The following is a 21,067-nucleotide window of genomic DNA, read 5'->3' as shown; positions in this document are numbered from 1 at the left end:
GAAATCAAGGATGGTGAGATCCTCATCTGAGCTGAAATCCAATGTTGAACCAGCTGAGCCATTCAGTCACTCTATCCAATTTTAAAGGTATATGGGGCATGTCTTTTGTGAAGTGTACATTATACCTTGCAAATGACTTGTAGAACGCTTGTTTAATATTTGAGAAGCTGTTAGTTTATATTCCTTCCTACCCTCCAAATTCTCTTGCAGATTGCTAAAATTGTACAGCACCTCTGAATGCTAATTTAAGTATTGCCAATAGGATACAGTTCTGTTGTGCTTGAGTAATTAAGTTGTAAAGTTGGAGCTTCTGGTTGCAGTCTAAAAGAATGGTGGTAACAGTGTATAACCAAGGCCTGTGAAAATTAATATGCAGGTATCAAAATGTATTTCCCTGGCCACCAAACAGCTGGGATCAAGTTGACACATCTGTATATGTCCTACATTGCAGTCAACAAATACGATCTGCAGATATTTTGTTTCGTTGTCATTACTTCTTTCATCCCTTTTGAGAGCACATTAAATAATCTTTTTATGAAATCTAATGTATTTATCACTGGATCATTGATTTCTTGGTTCACTTACTGATGTTGAACAAATAGGACATTAGGAAATAGTTGATGTGATTTAAAAACAATGCAAAAACGTTTCATAGTTTACTTAGCATCTATGTTCCAAAGGTTTTCCTTTCAGAAGGCCTCCAGAACTCTTTATTGCTTAATTCAATATAACATAAATGTTGTGAAAATAAAAGAAGCTTTGTAAGTGACAAGGCAGCATGATGATGCTCTAATAAAGCCTGACATTAATTATGACATGGGAAATGGAAGGTCTATTAGTTATAATTATAATTACAGGAATGCAATTTCAACTGCCGAGTATTCAAGCTAAAAAAAATGCAAAATATTATGTTAGTTGAGTAGAAATTTTTATTCAGGAGAAGAGAAGAAAACCTGAATCAGAAGACACTGAGAAGATTAAAAAAGATTGGTATTTAGGTCCAATTTGGTGAACCAGTGCAGTGTGTGTGATCATTATTCTATTATGATATTAAGTTCTCGACAATTACATCTGTTATTGTTTTCTTTCTCTTCTTCTCGAGCCTAATAGTGCTGCACAAAGCAGTACACGGGTTTTTTTTGTTAGTTGTTTGACTTCTCCTGAATCCAGAGTGGTTTTCCCTTTCTTGCCCTAATGGCTAAGTGACTACATGAAATGGGTTGAATATGCGTTGAGTGCTTCAGTGGAAGTGCCTTATGCCACGCCACATTTTCATAGAATCATAGTCACTTTCCCATTTTCATGTTTGCATGTGAGGTTTCACTGACTCACAATGCTGAACAAGGCAAATATTTTATATATGCATAAGAACATATTTCGTTGGAGTTGTTTGTGTTGTTGATTGGTTGGTCTTTTGTTTCATTTTTCTTTCTTTCCTTTTTTTTTTTTTTTAAATTTTTTTTAACGTTTATTCATTTTTGAGACAGAGAGAGACAGAGCATGAACGGGGGAGGGTCACAGAGAGCGGGAGACACAGAATCTGAAACAGGCTCCAGGCTCTGAGCTCTCAGCACAGAGCCCGACGCGGGGCTTGAACCCACGGACCGTGAGATCATGACCTGAGCCGAAGCCGGACGCTTAACCGACCGAGCCACCCAGGCGCCCCTCTTTCTTTCCTTTTGATAGATTTTAGGGGTAGTATTTTTAGTGGCGTGGTACTTACATGAAACTGAACTTTGGCTCAAGAAAACATCAGCGCACAGTGTTCATATACTGTGATTAGATAATTTCACTCTGGAAATTATGTTAAGGGGTGAAAGACACAGTGAATGAATGAGAGGGAGAAATGTTAAAAGTATATAGTAGTTGAATAGTAGAGTAAGTTATAGCTATCCGTAACAGAAATATCATGCAGCCATTTGAAGTCAGTTTTTAAAAAAAAAGTTTAATGAAACGAGATGAGTAAAAAAAAAATAGACACACCGAATGACTCATGCAAATAAGACCCAATACAGACATACTGTGGCTTACATTTTTTTAAATTAATTTATCTATTTTGAGAGAGAGAGAGACTGTGTGAGTGGGGGAAGGGCAGAGAAAGGGGGAGATAGAGAATCCCAAGCAGGCTGTGTGCTGCCAGCACAGTGCCGGATGTGAGGTTTGAATTCCTGAAACTTCAAGATGATGACCTGAGCCAAAACCAAGAGTTGGATGCTTAACCAACTGAGCCACCCAGATGCCCCATATATTATGACTTCATATGCGTGATGATATCCTAAGCAATTTCTGTTTTGCCTGTGAGGTGCTTTGCATTTTAACAATGCCTAGGTACTACTTTGCTAATCAGACAGGAAATATGTGTTCTGTTTTAAAATATCAACCCATTTGGAGTTGAAGAAGTATCCAAATTAATCACGTCAGTCCTTTAAGTGGAAAGAATACTAAGTAAAGTATTACATTATAGTACCACATGCTGCAAACCTACCTGGCTTGCTATTAGTTTGTGTCCAGGACTGCCTTAGAGGTGGGAGCAGAATTAATATGCTATTTAGTCGATTTCTGGTTCATCCCTGCTCAGTGTTTGCAATCCACAATTAGTACTTTGTTCCTTTGCGCTATGGGGTATATTAAAATTTTTAACCTAGGAGTTGACTGAAGGGTAACACATGAATAAGATGTTTTTAGCCCTCAGGGCCTATTGTATTATTCTAATTAGTTTAAAAGATGCCCCCCAGCCCTGTGGTAGAGCAGTTTCATCAAACATTTGGGGAGGGAGATGGGGCAGAGGAGAACTTTCAGGGACCTGCTCCAATCAGAGATTGGGGGGCACTCCGTACCTTGAGCTTCCGGAGAGGAGGAAGTAGAAGTAGGGGGTAGTGGAGAAAGCTGACATCATGTGCCCCCTGAGGAAAGTGGTTTATATTTTTTAATGGTTATACTGGAAATTTGGAAATTGACACGAATAGTTGTTGTGTAGAATTATAAATTTTTAAAATCATGAAAGTTCTTGGAAATCACCTAGTTCACCTTTTTTCTCCACGCCCTAGTTGTACAGATAACACGCCTGAGGCTCTTTCATGTCAACTTCTCTCCAGGTACACAGATATTTTGTGAAACAGTTGGAAAGCTTACATTTGGAAGAATAAAGTGGGACTTTTCCATCCTCCCTTTTTAAATCCATTCTTCACCCAAGCAATCTTTCCAAGTTCCCCTATATCCTTCTTTATCACCCTAGGATTTTGATAAAGGCCCATAGACAAACCTTTCCATTTAGAGAATGATTTTCTGTGTTTAGCATGTAGAAAAATGATACATAGGCAGAGAAATGATGAAATAAATACTGAAAATATATACACCTCATATTAAATATGTTAAAACTAAGATTATGTTCAGTTTTCATCTGTCAGAAATGACACATATATCTGGTAGTCGTGTATGCCCAAGCTGGCACTTTAGTCAAGAGAGTTAAACATAAATACTCTTGGATTTCTAAAATGGCAAGAGGGGAAGATTTTTCCACTGTCATTGTTATTCTGTGTTTTTGCTGTGTTGGTAGCTACTCATCTTGGTCAAAGAGTAGGAAAAGGAGTCAAGTAATTCCTACTGCTGCTTCTAGTAAGCCTCGTTTGGGATTCCCCTTGCAGAGTTTATAATAATGTTTTAAGGTGGAAGTTAGAGGTTGAAATCAGAGGATAACAGAGTAAGACAACATAATTATTTTCTGCGGACACATAGAAATATGAGTAGGCAGTGCTTTATGTGTTTGGAGATGATTCTTCATGGCCTCAATCAGTTGGTCAAATTACATAAAACTTCTAAAAAGCAAAAACATAAGAGCAAAATTTAGAAGGCTACAATTACCCAGTAGTATCTCTATACTCTTAGTAGACTAATTTTGCCACTATAAGAGTATTATCTCAGGAATGTTGTCATCAGGGTTTATTTATTTTGAGAGAGAGAGAGAGAGAGAGAGAGAGAGAGCAAGGTCAGAGAGAGAAGGAGAGAGAGAATCCCAACCAGGCTCCACACCGCCAGCACAGAGCCCTTTTTGGGCTCAAACCCATGAACCATGAAATCATGCCCTGAGCTGAAATCTAGATTCAGATGCTTAACCAGTTGAGCCACCCAGGTGCTCCAGGGTTTATCATCTTTTTAAATGATATCTTATTATTTATTTACAAGAGGAGATAATATATTTGAGAAATTGACTTCATGTGTATTTACTAATACATTTTCTTCTGTCTTTTGTGAACAATTGAGTTACACATAAGTAAACAACCTAACGTATTGCTCAGGAAACACAAGGAATGCAGCAATTACAAAAGGAAACTGTTAAAAAATGCTAATTAAAGTCAGATGTAACAGAGGGAGTAAGGGCTCCTGATAGTTATTTTGAACATCCAGGCTTTCCATTAACTAGTAGGCTTCATCATCTCTAAAATGGAAGGTCCTATGACCAATAATTATAATTTTATATTTTACATATATGAAATCTTACATTTGAAAATATTCAACTTAATTTCATCATTTTATTTGCATATCTTGGAACCACTTTAAATAGAAGAATATTGTGGTTTTTTTAATTCAAAGAGTGTTATTTAGGAATTAATAATTCAGTGTATGTTCACTCTTCAGTGATCTTGCCTCTGCTCCATATTTTCTCTGGGTGGGAGATTATAGAATTCCTTATTATCTCCCCACCTGGCTATGTCAGGAATTTCAGTTTTGAATTCTAAAACGTGTTGGTAACTTTATTTATTCTCTGCTATTTTATTTACCAGATATTAGAAATCGGGAGATAAATAGTAAATGGTCATTACAACATAGTAGACAATCTTTCACAGGTTTAAAGATGAATACTAGGCATTTTTTTTTTATGTTTCTCCTCATTCTTTCTTTAACGGACATGGTAAAGATTTCATGAGTAATTGTTTAGAGATATACACAGAGATGGTTGACTGCAACTGTTTTCCCATATGGCTTCAGATCACTGGAAGAGAGAAGTGTGTTTTTTTTTTCCCTCTAGAGGCAAGGACCAAGTTACAGATGGCTGATAAAACCTATTATATGTTTAACAGTATTTGGTATAGGACTGACTCTTCACAAATCATTCCCATAATTGCTCATAAATAGCTTTTTTCTTCTAAAACTTTAGATGTTTTTAAGCATTACCGTCTTTAGTAATTTCTACTGTCTTTAGTAATTTCCAGTGCAGCGATGTTTATGGTTCCATGAACTTTGGCTTTTTGTAACTGATATTTAACACTCCCAAAGGCCAAGACTTGGCCCTATTCCATTAGTAAGCATCATTTGCTTATGGTTACATTTTCTCCTGAAACATGGCAGCTCATTTTTCCCCCCCATCCTAACTTTAAAACTATTGCTTCGAGAAATTCAACTGGAGAATCACTTGGGAATTTAAAGGAATGAGCTATTGATCCTTCAGAAAACGTTAGCATTCTATCTGTTTCTCTAACATCCAAAGATAATTTTCTTTTCCTCAGCCACTGATTTGTGGACGAGTAGATCATTTAATCTCTGATTTTTCGGTGCTTCAGTTGTGAAGAGTGACGGTGATGACTTCCTAATTAATTCTGTTATTACAATAGAGGTCAGGGATTGGCCTCACAACTTGACTTTGCTTTTTATTGCCTAGCATGCATGCCTCAAATGGATTTTCCTAATTCTTCTGAGTTAAAATAGCAAATCACCCAAAACAGTACTCTGGTCCACTGTATTGCTTTTTCTAAGAAATACTTAAATATGCTCTAAATCTACAGTTACAGTAAGTGGCATTGGCTAGTGATTTGATTTGAGAATTGAGACCATGGTCTGGATTTACTCTTTATGCATTAACACAGGTCAGATGGACAGGGACTGCATTTTAAGTCAGTAATGGAAGGCTGAAGGCTGTCTTAAACCAATCATATCAGTTTTACCCATGACTGATTGATCCCCAGGGGCAGAGCCCTGTAAGCATTTGTCTTACATGAATGGACTCTATAGAGCCTGGAGTTTCATTCATAAAATGGAGACTGAAAGGAAACACACACACACACACACACACACACACACACACACACACACTCTTACTCTCTGGAATGTCCATTTATACAAAGCTGAAGGGTGTAGTGTTCCATCAGCTGCTGCTTTTGCCAGTTGACTAGAAGTAATGATTAATGCTCATTGGTCCTGCCTGCATGTAACCCAACACTATTTATGGCCTTGCAGTGTTTCTAATGTATAGTGAATGAGAAGACAACATTCTCAAATCTGAAACATAAACAGGAACTGGTGGGTCTGAATTCCATTCAAATATGTCATTTCAGCCACACAGTGTTTGTCTAACTTGGATTTTACAGGCAGGAAAGGGGGAAGGGAGGGATAATCTGCTTGTGAGTTGTACTAGCATCAAAAAAGGGAATTAGAAGAGGGAGGAGAGAGTACTTTCATAGTGTGGGATTTTTAGTGTCTTTCTAAAGAAAACCACCAGGATGCTTAGGCCCAGAACTGCAAGTGGACAAAGTGAACTACAACTGTTTTTGTATGTGCAACTAAGATTTGAAATTAAATGGTTTAAGGATGCATATTTGGGTGTGTGTGTTTGTGTTTGTGTGGTTCATGAATGTGAACAAGAGGTAAGATAATATTATTTATTTTTTGAAAGTAGCTATTTGAATATCTACTTTTAAGGTTAGAATGTTGTTACAGGGTATTTTCTTTTGCACTTAAAGGATTTCTATTTCTTCAGTGAGTTGAGTATTTCATAGTTTAGAGGAAAAGGGAGGCTTTTTGTTTCTATGAAATACTTCTGCCTAACACACGAAGAATGTAATTGAAACCTTTTCAAGGAAGTTTTGTCACCTTAAATAGATGGTTGTTTTTATCATGTGTGTGAGAGAGATTTTTAAGTTAATTGTTTCTAAAACTCTGCAAAATTTTACTAGGAGAGATATTCAAAGATAACTGTGCTCATAAAATTAAACACAACCAAGTGAATACACTATCGTGTAGCATCATAGAAATTAAATTAAATAATAGCACAGTATTAAAAAGCAACCAAGACAAAACTGAGAGAATGACACGCGTGTGTCACTGTGATTTCTTTACCATTTTCTGAAATTTAGTATGTTTGAATACTTTATTCTGGTGACCTTTTTTTTCAGTGTGTGGGCCTCCACAGTGCACTGCTTCATCCGCATGTTTTTGTTATTCTTAGCATTCAAAAACAAAACCTCCCACTTTGTATGACACTGGAAATATTATACTGAATTCTGTGCCTGATGACTATTTACTCTTTGTCATATCAAGTATGTTTTGTTGCCTCTTTTGTCCTCAGTTTCCTTATTTATAGAACGGGGCAAATAATTCCTTTACCTTCCTGTTTTTCTAAGGATTAGATATGATGATGTTTGTAAAGCTACTAATATATATAGTATTAGGGGTCCAGGCAATAATAGGGGATATCTTTATGATATGATTTTATCTGGACCTCTAGAGATTTCCTAAAAGGCTGCTAGTCCTGAAGTAAGATGCCATTTTTATTATTTCTAATATTTACAAATACACTTTTGGGGACCAAAGGATAAGACAAAGTGAGAAAGATATTCTTATGTGAAGACGATCCAATTGTGCAAGACCAACAAGGTACTGAACTATTATGCTGTCTGCGACATAGTGAGCAATCATACAGAACTTGATACCAGTATTATTCACGTTCGAAGCAAGTAGAGTAAATATGTGAATATTACAGTGATCCAAGGAGAGATGAGAGGGAGAGGACAAAGCCATTTGTGATGTGTTTGCTTCAAATCACGTAGACTCAAGCAGAGGAACAATTCGGTATCAGAACTCAGCATTAACACTTTCACCTCTTCAGATTTTTTTTTTTTTGGTGGCCTCAGTTTAGCGTAGCGCATCTTTTCTTGCATTTTCTTTAAAATTTCTGTTAATTGGCAGAGTACAATAATATCTAATAAACAGAGTTACAATATTTCCTATCACTTCAATTTTATTTTTAACTCTAAATAAAACCTTCACAGGCTTGGAAGACTTGGAAAATTGTCAGTCTGCTAGATCATATAAGCTAATCCTGTTTGAATCTGGTCATAATTTGTGTAGGATATTGTCCCCCCAAAACTTAAATGCTTAGAAGAGAAGTTTGCAGTTTCATAGATAGGTTGTTCTATATTGTTCTTTCATGTTATGTAGCCTTTATGTTTTAAAAGTATCTGAATGCAGATAAAAGCATTACTTTAAAAAAAATACTTTACATATACTGCGCAAAGCATATAAAGAACAATAGTTCTCCTTCTGTCCTCAATTCTATCAACAGTAGTCTCTGTATTTCCAGGCTGTGGTGGAAGAGAATATCTCTACAGATTTTATGTTATTAACAGTTTACTCAAAATCCCAATGAAAAAGATCCCATCTAAGTGTGAATGAGGTCATACTAAATTCATCACTGTCTTCCCCAGATTTGAGCCAACTCCAACTTTTTTGCCTTTTTTATATGAGGTTCAGCAACCTAAGATGTTACATCCACGTAGAGCTTTTGTGACTGACGACAAATAGGTCTTATAAAACTTCTTTTTTTTTTTTTTTTGCCATCCCACTTGCCTTCTCTCTCAAGTGAAATCAGATGTACTCATCCTGAGTCTTATTTTAGAGTTAATTCTTTTAGATTTGTTCTATCATAGAGAGATCATATGAGTGTAAAAACTTCATTCCCCTTAGCATCCTTTGCAAAAAACTTTATAAAACATAATTTTCTCAATTAGCTACATGAAATCTATTCATAGGGCAAGTAGAAATGCATAGTAAAAGGATGCTAGACTAGGGTATATGTGAATGCATTTGCATTTAAATACATCTTCATAAAGCTCCTGTTATTCCTGCACTCTAGAAAATCTTTGGATTTTAAACACTGTGCCAGGAAATGGGGAGAAACAAACAAAACAGTAAAACATGAAGTTCAAGACAGATAAAACTTTGGCAAGATACCTCATAGTGCTCATCTTTCTTGAAGGAGATTAATGTCTTTAGTTCTTGCAACACCTCTCTATTTCTTTAGGTAATAGTTACATGTGTTTTTGAAAAGCTTGTTTAAACTCCTGTGTATGCCTAGAATGACCCACACATGCACACATAGTTTTCATTCACTAAGTACCTGCTGATTTCAGATGTATGTCTGCATACATATTTCATCCCTGGACTTTAATGCGCCAGGTTTTCCGCCATCATCAGTGTTTAACAGACACGTTTAGGTAGACTTGATTTTGTCAAATCCCTTCCCCAAGGAGTTAGCCAAGTGTATAAAAAATCCATCTTTTTCCATTGCACACTCATGTGAAAGCAACATCACATTAAAATACATCAAACTTATTCCTATTTCACAGGGATTTCTTATTTACTCTCAGAGACTTGAGTGCTTAAGTTATCACACTGATGATTGCCACACGAATTTAAGTAAAAACCTCCAGGGAAAGAGAGGCGTTTCTTACTCCTTGCTCAAAGTTTATAGTATCAAGAATTTTCAGGTTTGCGCACTGTTTGATAACAAACAATTTCAGCAAAGTGTATGGATATCTCAGATGGTCTTGGCAAATATTTGTCTCTGATCTGGCCTCATACAGCTCCTAGAAGGTTTAGGCAAACCGTGCCCTGAGGGGATTCTTCCTTTTTTACCCCTGGGCAGCAGTATGCAAATACACAAATCGGAACAGCGCATAGCTATGCCGTGTGCACAAATTCAAAACTCCACTTTGTGGTCCGGCTTTTGGTAAAGCTCCCCAAATCAGTGCTGTGTTTCCCACTGTGGCTTGGAAATGCAAGAGAGAGAAAAGCCAACTTGTTCATTTGTTCTTAAGAAACCTGCATATCTTAAAGGCAATTTTAACAGTGTTACTAGAGGTGAACACTAAGAAAATCGGATAGTTTGGGATCTGTGTTTACTGTTTTTCCTAACTGCCCCACGTTAACTAGTGCATTAAAAGGACAACTGTGCTTTGCTGCTTTGAATTTTTGTAGCATACTGATCACCCTCCCCCGAGCTCATCTGAGACAAATTACAGCCAGTATAGTTTCTGCAAGCTGGCGGGGCCCGTACTATGGTCATGTTCTAGTGCTCTTTGATCCATAGGTTTCAAAATAATACAAAATCCTTTGTGTTAAATGAAGTTTACATAATTCAATTTACAGATTAAATTTAAGACTTTTTAAACCAGTCACACAGCAGCAAATATTAGGGCATAATACTGTAGAAAGTAGCTCAAAAGAGATACCTCCGAATATTTTGAAAATGTAATGGAGCTTCTCACTTCAACCTGAGAAGTCATGAGTTTGTAATGAACTTTAAATCAGTGTATTTTAAATACCATGGGTTTATAGATTTGTGAAGAATATCACTGAATAAGTATACGAATAAGCAACAAATCAATCTTCTCAGGTAACTGTGTTAAGAATAGCCATTTAAGATACAAAAATAATTTCACTATGTAATCATTTTTAATTTTAAGTGCTGTGGTTCACTCACTTTAAACACTTGTGAGGGTCACTTAAAAATAGTTTCTGGTTTCAATGATAAGCACCATATCCTGAATCCTTGCTGTTGGCACTAAGTGAAATGTTGCACATATTGTCCTCCCAAGAACCCTTTGAAGGGTGTCGCTTATAATTCCCATTTTACAGATGTGGAAGTTGAGTGTTTGAGATGTGAGATAACTAACAAAATGTCGTACTCCCACAAAATCTCAGAACCGAAGTTCAAAACCAGGTCTATTAGAAGACAAGATGCACATTTGTAATCAGTGCTGGTCTTCTGAGCGTAAAATTATAACCTATGGACACATAATAGAACAGCACAAATACGCTATCATAGCATAGTAACGTTTGTGCATGGGTTAAACCACATTTTATGATCGCTGCTGAATTTTGTAAGCTTTATCCTATGAAAAAACATGAGTGTATACGTATGCAATGCCTCCATTCCCTGCCACAAAACATTTGCCTTTGAAGTCACCGCTTAGCTACTTTGGATCTTGGTTGAGCATTTAGCAGAAGTTAAAATGTAATGCCAAACTTCATTGGTTGGATTTTTTATTAGATAAGGTAGAAATGAAAGCAGCAGGCAATTTAATTAGCAGTAATTTTTCTGGGCAAGTCATTACTTTGATGAACTTCAGAGCAATGTTTATGGCTCCTAATTAACCATGTTAGTCATTTGATTGAATAATCACTTTGGAAATGTTTCTACAATTTGATTAGAGTCTGACCCACTCTGATAGTCATAAATTAACTGATACCACTTTAGGATAACATGACTTTAGTTACTTTAGGGGAATAAACTCCTCTTAGCTATATTTTTTCAGGCTTCTCTGGACTGTATAAAGGATACTGATTTTAAGGATAGACTGGATTTAAACACTGTTAGCTGGCATCTCAATTTCAAGAGCTAGATGTTAATTTTATTTACTCTGGAGTATAATAAATAGTATTAAGAGTGGGAAAAACACATGTATATTCTTACATATGTATGTTTTTTTCTAAGCTGCCATTCCTTGTTTTTCTTAGAACCTCGATCATAAGTTTTGCCTCTGGAACTGTAATGGAGGTCCTGGCTTTAGCCTTATTAGAAATTATTAATTTATTATGGGTTTTAAATTGGTATACTTTGAATGTCACAGATTAATAAACAGAATTTATGAAAAATATTACAGAATTAGTACAAGAAATAACAAATCAGCAAGGTCAATAGATACATGAAAGTTAGTGAAATGATCAAATTCTTTGATGTCAAATGTCCAAGATCATGCTTGTTTTGTATTATGTTATTTTGTTTTATAAGATGTTCAACTTTGAATAGTGGGTTTCTTATAAGTACTTGCATTTCCTCTCCTCCTCTCCTTCTTCCCCTCTTGGGAGGAAAGACTACATTTAGTCACACTTATATATAATAGAGTTTAATCTATATGTTTTCCTCTAGCTTCAGAGCCAGCCAGCTGTTTTTACAGCCATACTCCAGCTGGCCAGCAGTCAGGAAAAGTATTTTGTGGCAGGGTGTCAACATTGGTACAACAAAATTCTTACCTCTAAACAGCTGCTGAGCTGATGGCAGAGTCATTAACACTGTCCCTTCTAGGCCCAGCTGCTTCAAGGGTCCTATGCCTGGCAATAAATCAAAATAACGTTAAAAATTAATCTGAAATACCACTGGTTAAAAAGTATGGATAAAATGGATTGCTAACTATTTGGTAACCCAGACGTTCAATCACTCTGCAACCCCATGATAAATCTCCTGATATCAAGAAACAAGATTAACTCTTTTGTACGGTCAGAATTCTATACTAGATAATGTGTCATGTAAAGAAGGCATGGTATACTAAAATGTTTGATAATGAGTTTTATACTGTTTTCAACTCAAAAGCTGTTGATTTCTACATACTTTTAAATGTTATTGCTCTAATGAATTGCTATTGAGATATATTTGACTAGGGGCACCTGTGTGGCTCAGTCACTTAAGCATCTGACTCTTGGTTTCAGCCCAGGTCATGATCTCGGGCTTTGTGAGTTTGAGCCCTGAGTCAGGCTCCATTCTGACAGTGCAGAGCCTGCTTGGGATTCTCTCTCTCTCTCTCTCTCTCTCTCTCTCTCTCTCAATCTCAATCTGTCTCTCTTGTCTCTCCACCCCTCCCTTGCTCATATGCTTTCTCTCTCTCTATGAGTAAATAAAACTTAAAAAAACATTTTTGACTAAAACCACATCAACTTTTTTCAGATATTTCAGAAATTTCAGATATTTCAGAAAAAATATCTGATATTTTGGTTGACATTAATCACCAGGCAATTTTTGTTTTTTTTTGTTTTTGTTTTTTTTTTTTTAATTGTATACACTTTAAAAATGGAACATTCCAGACTGAGAAAGAATGACCTCTAGGCCAAGTAAATGGTGCTGATTATCTATTATAAATTAAATTCTATGGATGGGTAGTTAAGAAGAGATGAGGGTCTTTAAATCCCACTTCTTTTAAGTGATCTTTATTACACATTCAGAAATCATGTACTTACTATGAGTGGTGGAATGGGGGGACACACTCTTAAATAACACATTTGTCATGTGTTTTATAAGTTTATATGTGCTCAGAGTTTCAAAGACTTGAGTATACATACAGAAGATAGAATTAGTTTAGTCACATATATTTATACACTCCTATAGAATCTGTATATGTTATATACAGGCTTTGGTCCAGGTTTGTGGGACCTAAAACATAAACTTTGTGGAATCTTCTGAAGGAAAAAGAAAATGAAATGGCATATACAAAGTTAGGGGCAGGACCTCAGGAGGGACTCCTGTAAGTGGAGGATCCTTCCTGAAGCTGTAACTTCATTGGCTTCACCAGACATCAACCTCTGATCAAGGGAGTGAACTTCTTTTTTCAGAATAGAAGAACTTGAGCCTGTAGTAGATTGTAGATAACATCTGACCCGACCTTTATTTTATATAAACTTGGACACAGAATGGTTTTTCTAAAGTCATGTAGCTTTGCTAGTGGTAAATAAAGCACTTGAATTTCAATCTTTTGTCTCCTAATCCATATTTTTTTTTTTCCTTTTCCCTCTCCCTAACCTAATAAACAGCCATCACTAGGACTCAAGTTTAACCATTAACCAAGTTTATTTTTTTGTATTTTTTCAGTGATGAGTTAACTTGGTCAGATAGGCAAGGCCTCACTCCTAGGGTGATAGTGGTATTTGCTACGAAATTGTGGGATTTCTGTTCTCTAGTCTCATTGGTTTGGAGTATGACCTGTGCGCTTAACAAAATAACAAGTTAATGATACTTTTATTTGGGGCTGAAAATAGCAATCACCTTGAAAGGCTAGACTAATTTTAAGAGATGTAGCAATTTTGGTGTTTTATTAATAATTTCTACCAGTGTTCATGAAATAAGCTATGAATGATTCTTTTGTTGATCTTTCCTCTAAATACCACGGGATATACAGATATATCTCATAAATGCCCCCAAACGTATCTTAACTCATTACACCATTTGTTTCAAGGCTACTGTCCTATTCATGTGGGATTGCAGGAGAACCACTCTTCAGCAAATGTGGGTAAAGCTGTGAATTCACATGCCTGTCAAAGAGAGTCCGTGTTCACCATTTCTTGTGTGGGCCCTGCCTGAAATGTTAACTACGTGTTGACAAGCTCTTCTTGTGGAGACTCATGTCAGTTTCGGTTATTTTCCTCTCTGCACTCTGTTCACTGGTAACCACACATTTTCAGCTCCAGACTTCTCTTTGACCGGTGTTGTTTTTTCTTTCAGAAGTGCCTAGCTGCCACTCCATTTATATGAGGCAAGAAGGCTTCCTGGCTCATCCCAGCAGAACAGAAGTTAAGTTTTCTATTATTGAAGTTCCTTGTAAATCCTGTCAAAATCAGATGTGCCAAAGATGCAATCATTTGATTATTCATTCTATTTTATGGGGAAAATCACTTATGTTCCCTAAAGCACTATTTTAAAACTTTACCTTTTTAAAGTAAAAGGAAGATGTTTCAGGTCATGTTATCTTGAATTTGGTTGTTAACCTGAGTCATGTGCATATAAACAGCTGAAAAGTGGAGTTCTGTGTTCTCCCCGCCCCCCCAACAACCACATTCTTTTAAAATAGAACATGTGCTTTATAGATTAGCCTATCTTCCTACTCTCTGTTGAAATGTATCTTCGAGGAATGTCAGTTTTTCTTTACAAATTTAAGTCTCTGTTTTGAAATAAAAGACAGGAGATATAAATATATTTGCCTTTAAATAAACTGGATTTTCATTTTCAGACAAATACTAGTTAAGAATGGAATTTCACATAAGAGGCCTACAGAAGGAACTTTTATTATGGGTGTGTTCATGGTAAACATGGTGGGAAAGCTTTGATCTAACAGACTTTGATACCTGCAAATTAGTGAATAAAAAAGATCTCTGGATGCATTCCCTACTAAAGTATTTCTGGAAATATGTGTGTGGTTCCTATCATAATGCTCTTTGTCCTCAGATGATATAGATACATGCGTTTACATTAGGTCTAATATTGGTTGTTTTGTGTAAGTGAGATTGATAGAAGTAAATCCTTGTATTTAAAGAAGAGTATAATGAGCTCGCAAATCAAAAATATTTAAGAAATGCGATGTAATTAGTGTCACTACTGTTGTTAATGTTATGTACTCATGGTAGAGACCAATACATTTGAGAAAAAAAACTGTGATTAAATTGTATGAGATTTCTTACTGGCGATCAAAGACAACAAGAATTCACTGAAGGTCACAGTCAATGACATGGGGGAGAAAATGACCGTTAAAGCTGTTGATCTATTTTGTTGTTTTTTTTTTTTTTCCTGTGGACTTAGTTTTGTTACAGGAAAAAGGAATATTAAACATAGAATTAAACTGTCTTGGCTGTTGGAGATGAAAACATGAGAAGGTTAGCCTAGCTAAATATTTCTCCCAGGAAGTAAGGGGTAGACTGAATGTGTTTCAGTTTATCAGGATAACCCCGTGAGGTAAATATAAGTAATTCATCTTGATTTCCTTCTTGTCTCATGAATAACAAAACTTGGAAGAGAATGAAAAAGGAGATTGTAGTTTCTAAGTTTGCCAGTGTTTACCTGCTCTGTGGTTGGGTTAGTAATGATATAAATGTCTGTCATATATCACTGTGCTAGGTACTATTCCAAACTTGTGTATATTAAATTATTATCCTCACAATACCCCTTTAAGATAGGTGATTTAATATCACGCCCATTTTATAGGTGAGGAGACAGAGACACAGTGGCTACATAGTGTGTCTAAGGTCACAGAGCTGAAAAATGGCAGAGCCCTTTTCTACCCCAGTTTTTGTGTTAATGGCTCTATTTTAAATTGCTTGTGAATTTCATTTCTATCATGAATAAATGTATCCTCTTTCTCCCCACAGGCTGTATGTTTGAAAAGGGCCCCAGGCAATTTTATGATGACACCTGTGTTGTCCCAGAGAAATTTGATGGTAGGTTTTTCATTGTGCTTCAAGTTTGAATTTTTCTAAGAGAGAGTGGAGAGTTCACCCTCAATTCTCCTGAAAGAAGTTGACATCTCTTCTTAAAGATTTCTATGCACATCATGTGTGATGTATTCAACTCTTGCTAAACTTTACCTTTTATAAATTCTCTCTTCCTTTCCTTATTCGGAAGCTTTTTGCTTTTGTCCTAGGAGAGATCTCATTTTGAGAGTTATAACCAGAGTATCATTCTTGCTGAGCTTTGTGTCCAGTAAGAGGGGTCTTTCCATTGCCCTGCTGAGCACATGCAGCTTGTTGTTCGAGATTTATTGAAAGCTGATCCCATAATTAACAAAGCAGAACAGAAAGCATGCTACTGTGGATACGCAGATGACTAATGCAGTCTTCTTCCTTTTATTGTTCATGAAAAGATGCATTATGGAACACAGGAACAACATAGCTGCCCATTTAGTTAGTGATTGTTAGTCCTTTTTGTTCTCCCCCCCACCCCCCCTCGGAAAGATGTTCATTCCTAATGTGCCATTATTTTGTAATTGCTTAAAATGGAGTCAGGAAAGCATTACCTTTTTAATATCACTCTCGATTGCAGTGAAAAGGTTCCAGATTTTAGAAAAGAGTGTCAAGTTAAATAGAATTTCTTCTTTCTCAACAAAGGTGGCAGAAGTCAGCATCTATGCGGACGCTTGGGTAAAAAGTGAACAGTTCATTGGTTTAGTGGTTCTTCGGAGTGGTCTCCATATTTCCTGCTTTGATTGTTTAACAGGAAATGAGCAGGGACCCTCTGATTAGCTGATTGCACAAACTTTGGGGATCATGGCTGTAATGACTTGGTAGTGCTCATAAGTTTTTAATCGTTGTTATTTAAACAGCAAAGTGCATGCTCAGATTGCTTCTACATCTCTAATTAGTTGCTTGAAGACTACTCTGTTCCTGAGGTTTTTGCTACTCTGGTCCTTCACAGAAGGAATGATAATTTTGGGAAGATCTGTTTCCTTAATCTTGCTTTAAATTGCTAAATTCATTGAAGGTCACAGGGTTAAGCTCCAGTAGGGGTCACTTTTTTGGCCTTATTCTAAATAGATACTGGTTTTAAACTTCGAAGTTCAGCAGTGTGATAGGTGTGGAGTGTCATAATTCTTAAAATACAACCTTTTTTCTTCAGACAGAGCATAAAGCCTTTGCTTTTTGGAATGATCTTCATCAGGTTTTTTCCTTTTCTTTCTTTCTTTCTTTCTTTCTTTCTTTCTTTCTTTCTTTCTTTCTTTTGCTTCATTCTTAGTGAGCTTAACATTTTAAGACATCTTGATTATCAGCATGGGCATATAAGGAAGAAAAAATAGCTCAAAACTACCAATAGGATTACGACACAATCTAAGAAGCCTAAATCACATGAATGTCTATCTTGATTATTCATTCCCTTTGACTTTTAAATATTCTCAATTTTGTACTAAGAAAGGCTTTTTTGGAAAATAATACTTATTACTCTTTTTTTTTTTTTGTAAGGAATAGAGAGCAAAAGAATAGAAAAACAAAGGGTTATTTTTTTTTTCATCGACAAGGCCAGTATGGTCAGTCACATTTATAGGCAGAAACAACCTACAGATTATAAAATTTGACAGGGTTTCACTCTGTATAATTGCTCAGTTACCCCCATGAAAAAATTTGTGAGTCTCAGAAGGAAAAACTGAGATAAATAAAACTGTCATTGAAATCAATATGAAGAGACACTTCTGTATTATCTAGCTTAGACCAAAATGACATAATGATTTTTAGCAGCTATTGACTGAATAATTTTATTTTGGTTATGGTTTGTGAAGTGTTGCTCTTTTCGTGATTATTTTAAAAGGTGTGTTGCTGTCTACTAACCAAAGGAAAGTTTTAAGAAGCTTCTGACTTCACCTGCTTTATAATTCACACTAACTGTGAATAGATTAGCTTCAGTATATTCTGTCTGAATTGCTTCTATCGTGGAGAAGAGAAAGTTGTGCATTAACAATGATATGTCCGTAGGGCCCTAGACATTCGTTCCCAGTGTGACCAGTTCCACATATTTTAGGGGTAGGTGCCTGGAGGTAGATGTAAATAATCAGGAGTTATGACTGAATTTCTTGTTTGTTTGGTTGGTTGGTTGGTTGGTAAAAGCAAGATAACTGACCAGATTTATGCCAGAAGAATTGTGGTACTAACACCCATATTGCTGTAATGTACTTAATAGGTTTTTACACTGTTTATAAATAACAAATAAATGTAACACAAACCAACCTTTCTTGATTAAAAATATAGATTTACAGAAAGCTCCAGTACGTATGTTTTCAGATTGCACTTTTAGAAAAAGACTAGTAAGCTAAACTCACATGAGTGAAATGCAAGCAAGAGATGAAGAAAAACAAAGAAATTTTTATTTGCTGCCAGCTAAGAAAGTGGTAGTGCCCGTATGAAGGTGTGGAAAAAGATGGTATGATGATAATCCAATATGCTCTGATTTCCCTATGAGATTTTCCTAATTTATATAATGTACAGATTACTTAACCCAGCGTTTAAGATGCTATTAAATTTGCTTTGAAATATTTGCATTAAAATTTGCAATAGTTTGTAATGTGCAGGTCAATGAGATATTACACATTATAGTTTGCAGAATTTAATTTGTACAAATAAAGTGCCCAGAGCTTAAAATTGATTACTCCCTCTTCAGTGTTGCTTAGAGCAGTGAATAATGTCATTAGCAATAAAAGCAAAAAGAAGTGTGATTAGACGGTATGGTTTTTAAATAAATGAATGAAAACAAAAGGATGGTTATACAAAAATGTTATAAGTAAATGACATCCGTGGATTTATTCTGCACCTGTATGCATTTATTTTGACCCTTATATGTTATATATAGTTGTTTGTGAGTTTGTACAGATTCTCGCTTTACTTCAAATCCTTTGATTGTTTTAAAGCCTTGTTTAGCAATAACATTACATTTCACAGACACCCATAAAGTGGTTGTGTTTTAATCATTTTAGCGATTGACTTAATGTAAATTTTATATAAATGTCATAATATTGCTAATAATCGAAACTTAAAACCTTTTTAATTTAGGAGACATCAAACAGGAGCCAGGCATGTATCGGGAAGGCCCCACGTACCAGCGGCGGGGGTCACTTCAGCTCTGGCAGTTTTTGGTAGCTCTTCTGGATGACCCTTCAAATTCTCATTTCATTGCGTGGACTGGGCGAGGCATGGAATTTAAACTGATTGAGCCCGAAGAGGTGGGTTTAACAGATTTTTGTTTGGAAAACCAGATATGTTATAATATTGAAGAAACATATATTCGATCAGTGTGCCAAAAACGTTTTTGTTTGTTTGTTTGTTTGTTTGTTTTTACTTTTAAAACTTTAGGGGTGGGCAAAGGAAAAAAATGTATCCATTTAAACTAAGAAATGAATATGTTGCACACTTTTTCCAGTTGAATACCATCCTGTGGAATTGATGAAGAAAACTAGCCAGAGCATCGTTGGCATAAGACTTGATTCAAGAATGCAGTGCTTGGGAAGGTCTCTAAGAGAGCATCTACATTGGGGATGTTTGATGATTTTTGAGGAGGAGAGGGTGTATCTGAAGTTCAACTACTTTTGCACATGAAGGGATTGTTCTTGAGTATTAGCATTTGTTATCTGGATAATCTTAATTTTGTCAAGGGGTCAGAGGGGGACATTGAGAAACCAAAGTCATGTGCCAGAGGGAGTGGGGGAGAAATTGCCGTGGGGGGATAAAGGCCCACAAGAGCTGCAGTAGGAAGAGCTCACTCCTTCAGAGGTGCGGGCCTAGTAGGGACATTGCTTCTCTTTGACTTTTGGTGATACCTTTCCTAGGCAGCCGGACTGTGTACACCCCGTGAGAAAGTAGGGATTAAGTACAAAGTGTCACCGTAATACCTAAGAAATTGCCAAAGTGAGAGAATTCTAGAGAGATAATATGGATAAATGGAACACACTTTCAACTACCTGTTCACCTTTCTTACTGTCGCCCCCGTGCACAGACAAATGGAATGTTTTCTGGAAAAACGTCTCAGTTCAAGTTTTATTCTCCCCAGGTCTAGTTTCAGACTTAAAGCTACTATAATTATTATGGCATAACCCACCAATTGCATTTTGGACCTCTATAGAAAGGTGACTTTTGTATGAAATGCTTGTGTCTTATTAAAGGTGCTTTCTCTGCTACTTTTGAAGTTGACTTTGGTTTACATTAGCCAAGAAAGCAATGGAAGACTTTCAGTTAACATGCCTATGACTGATCATTTTAGCTGTAGGGTTTAAACACCTCAGAAAGATTGAAAAATTTCGTAAGATATCCAGCTATTTTTTTTTAATTTTTTTTTAACGTTTATTTATTTTTGGGACAGAGAGAGACAGAGCATGAACGGGGGAGGGGCAGAGAGAGAGGGAGACACAGAATCGAAGCAGGCTCCAGGCTCTGAGCCATCAGCCCAGAGCCTGACGCGGGGCTCGAACTTATGGACCGCGAGATCCTGACCTGAGCTGAAGTCAGACGCTTAACCGACTGAGCTACCCAGGCGCCCCGATATCCAGCTATTTTTGAACCCAAGTGATTAGTTTCTCATAGACCAAATATCTACAACCTAGGATAATGGGCCTATACATCTTAAATTTTCTGCCCTTTGAAACCAGGTATTCATTTATAATCAGATAACATGTCGTAGTTTGATATCCAGAAGATAAGTTACCTTTCTTATTTAAGAGATTATCTGATTCAAATATGTATTAAAAGAAGTTTGAAATAACAGGAGCTGGTTAGCATAATTATAAATCTACTTCAGATTATAACTAGTGCTTGCCGGGTTAGCTTTGCATCTCCATTGCCCTACACCAAACACACATACAGATTTCAGAATTTGAAAATATCCATTGTCTAGTATGGCCTAAATGTTTGGGTGTTTGAATTTCCGTCGTGTGTCTCAAGCTTACTTTGGCTTTCAAACGAAATTCATTTTTATGTAGATGTACTTAAATGATGTAAGCTAAAG

General features: G+C 36.2%; 1 protein-coding gene across 3 annotated transcripts in view; it reads left to right on the top strand.

Moving 5' to 3' along the window:
- ETV1 (ETS variant transcription factor 1) overlaps nt 1–21,067 on the top strand; it is a 90,980-nt gene that overhangs the window by 60,234 nt on the left and 9,679 nt on the right. For all 3 annotated transcript variants that reach the window (XM_049641566.1, XM_049641567.1, XM_049641568.1), the window contains 3 exons: nt 14,324–14,390; nt 15,959–16,029; nt 19,123–19,292. In XM_049641566.1, the coding sequence (XP_049497523.1) occupies nt 14,324–14,390; nt 15,959–16,029; nt 19,123–19,292 (308 nt within the window). The remainder of the gene's footprint in view (nt 1–14,323; nt 14,391–15,958; nt 16,030–19,122; nt 19,293–21,067) is intronic.

This window comes from Panthera uncia, chromosome A2 (assembly GCF_023721935.1).
Source record: "Panthera uncia isolate 11264 chromosome A2, Puncia_PCG_1.0, whole genome shotgun sequence".
Taxonomy (NCBI): domain Eukaryota; kingdom Metazoa; phylum Chordata; class Mammalia; order Carnivora; family Felidae; genus Panthera; species Panthera uncia.
This window is presented reverse-complemented; position numbering and strand designations above follow the sequence as displayed.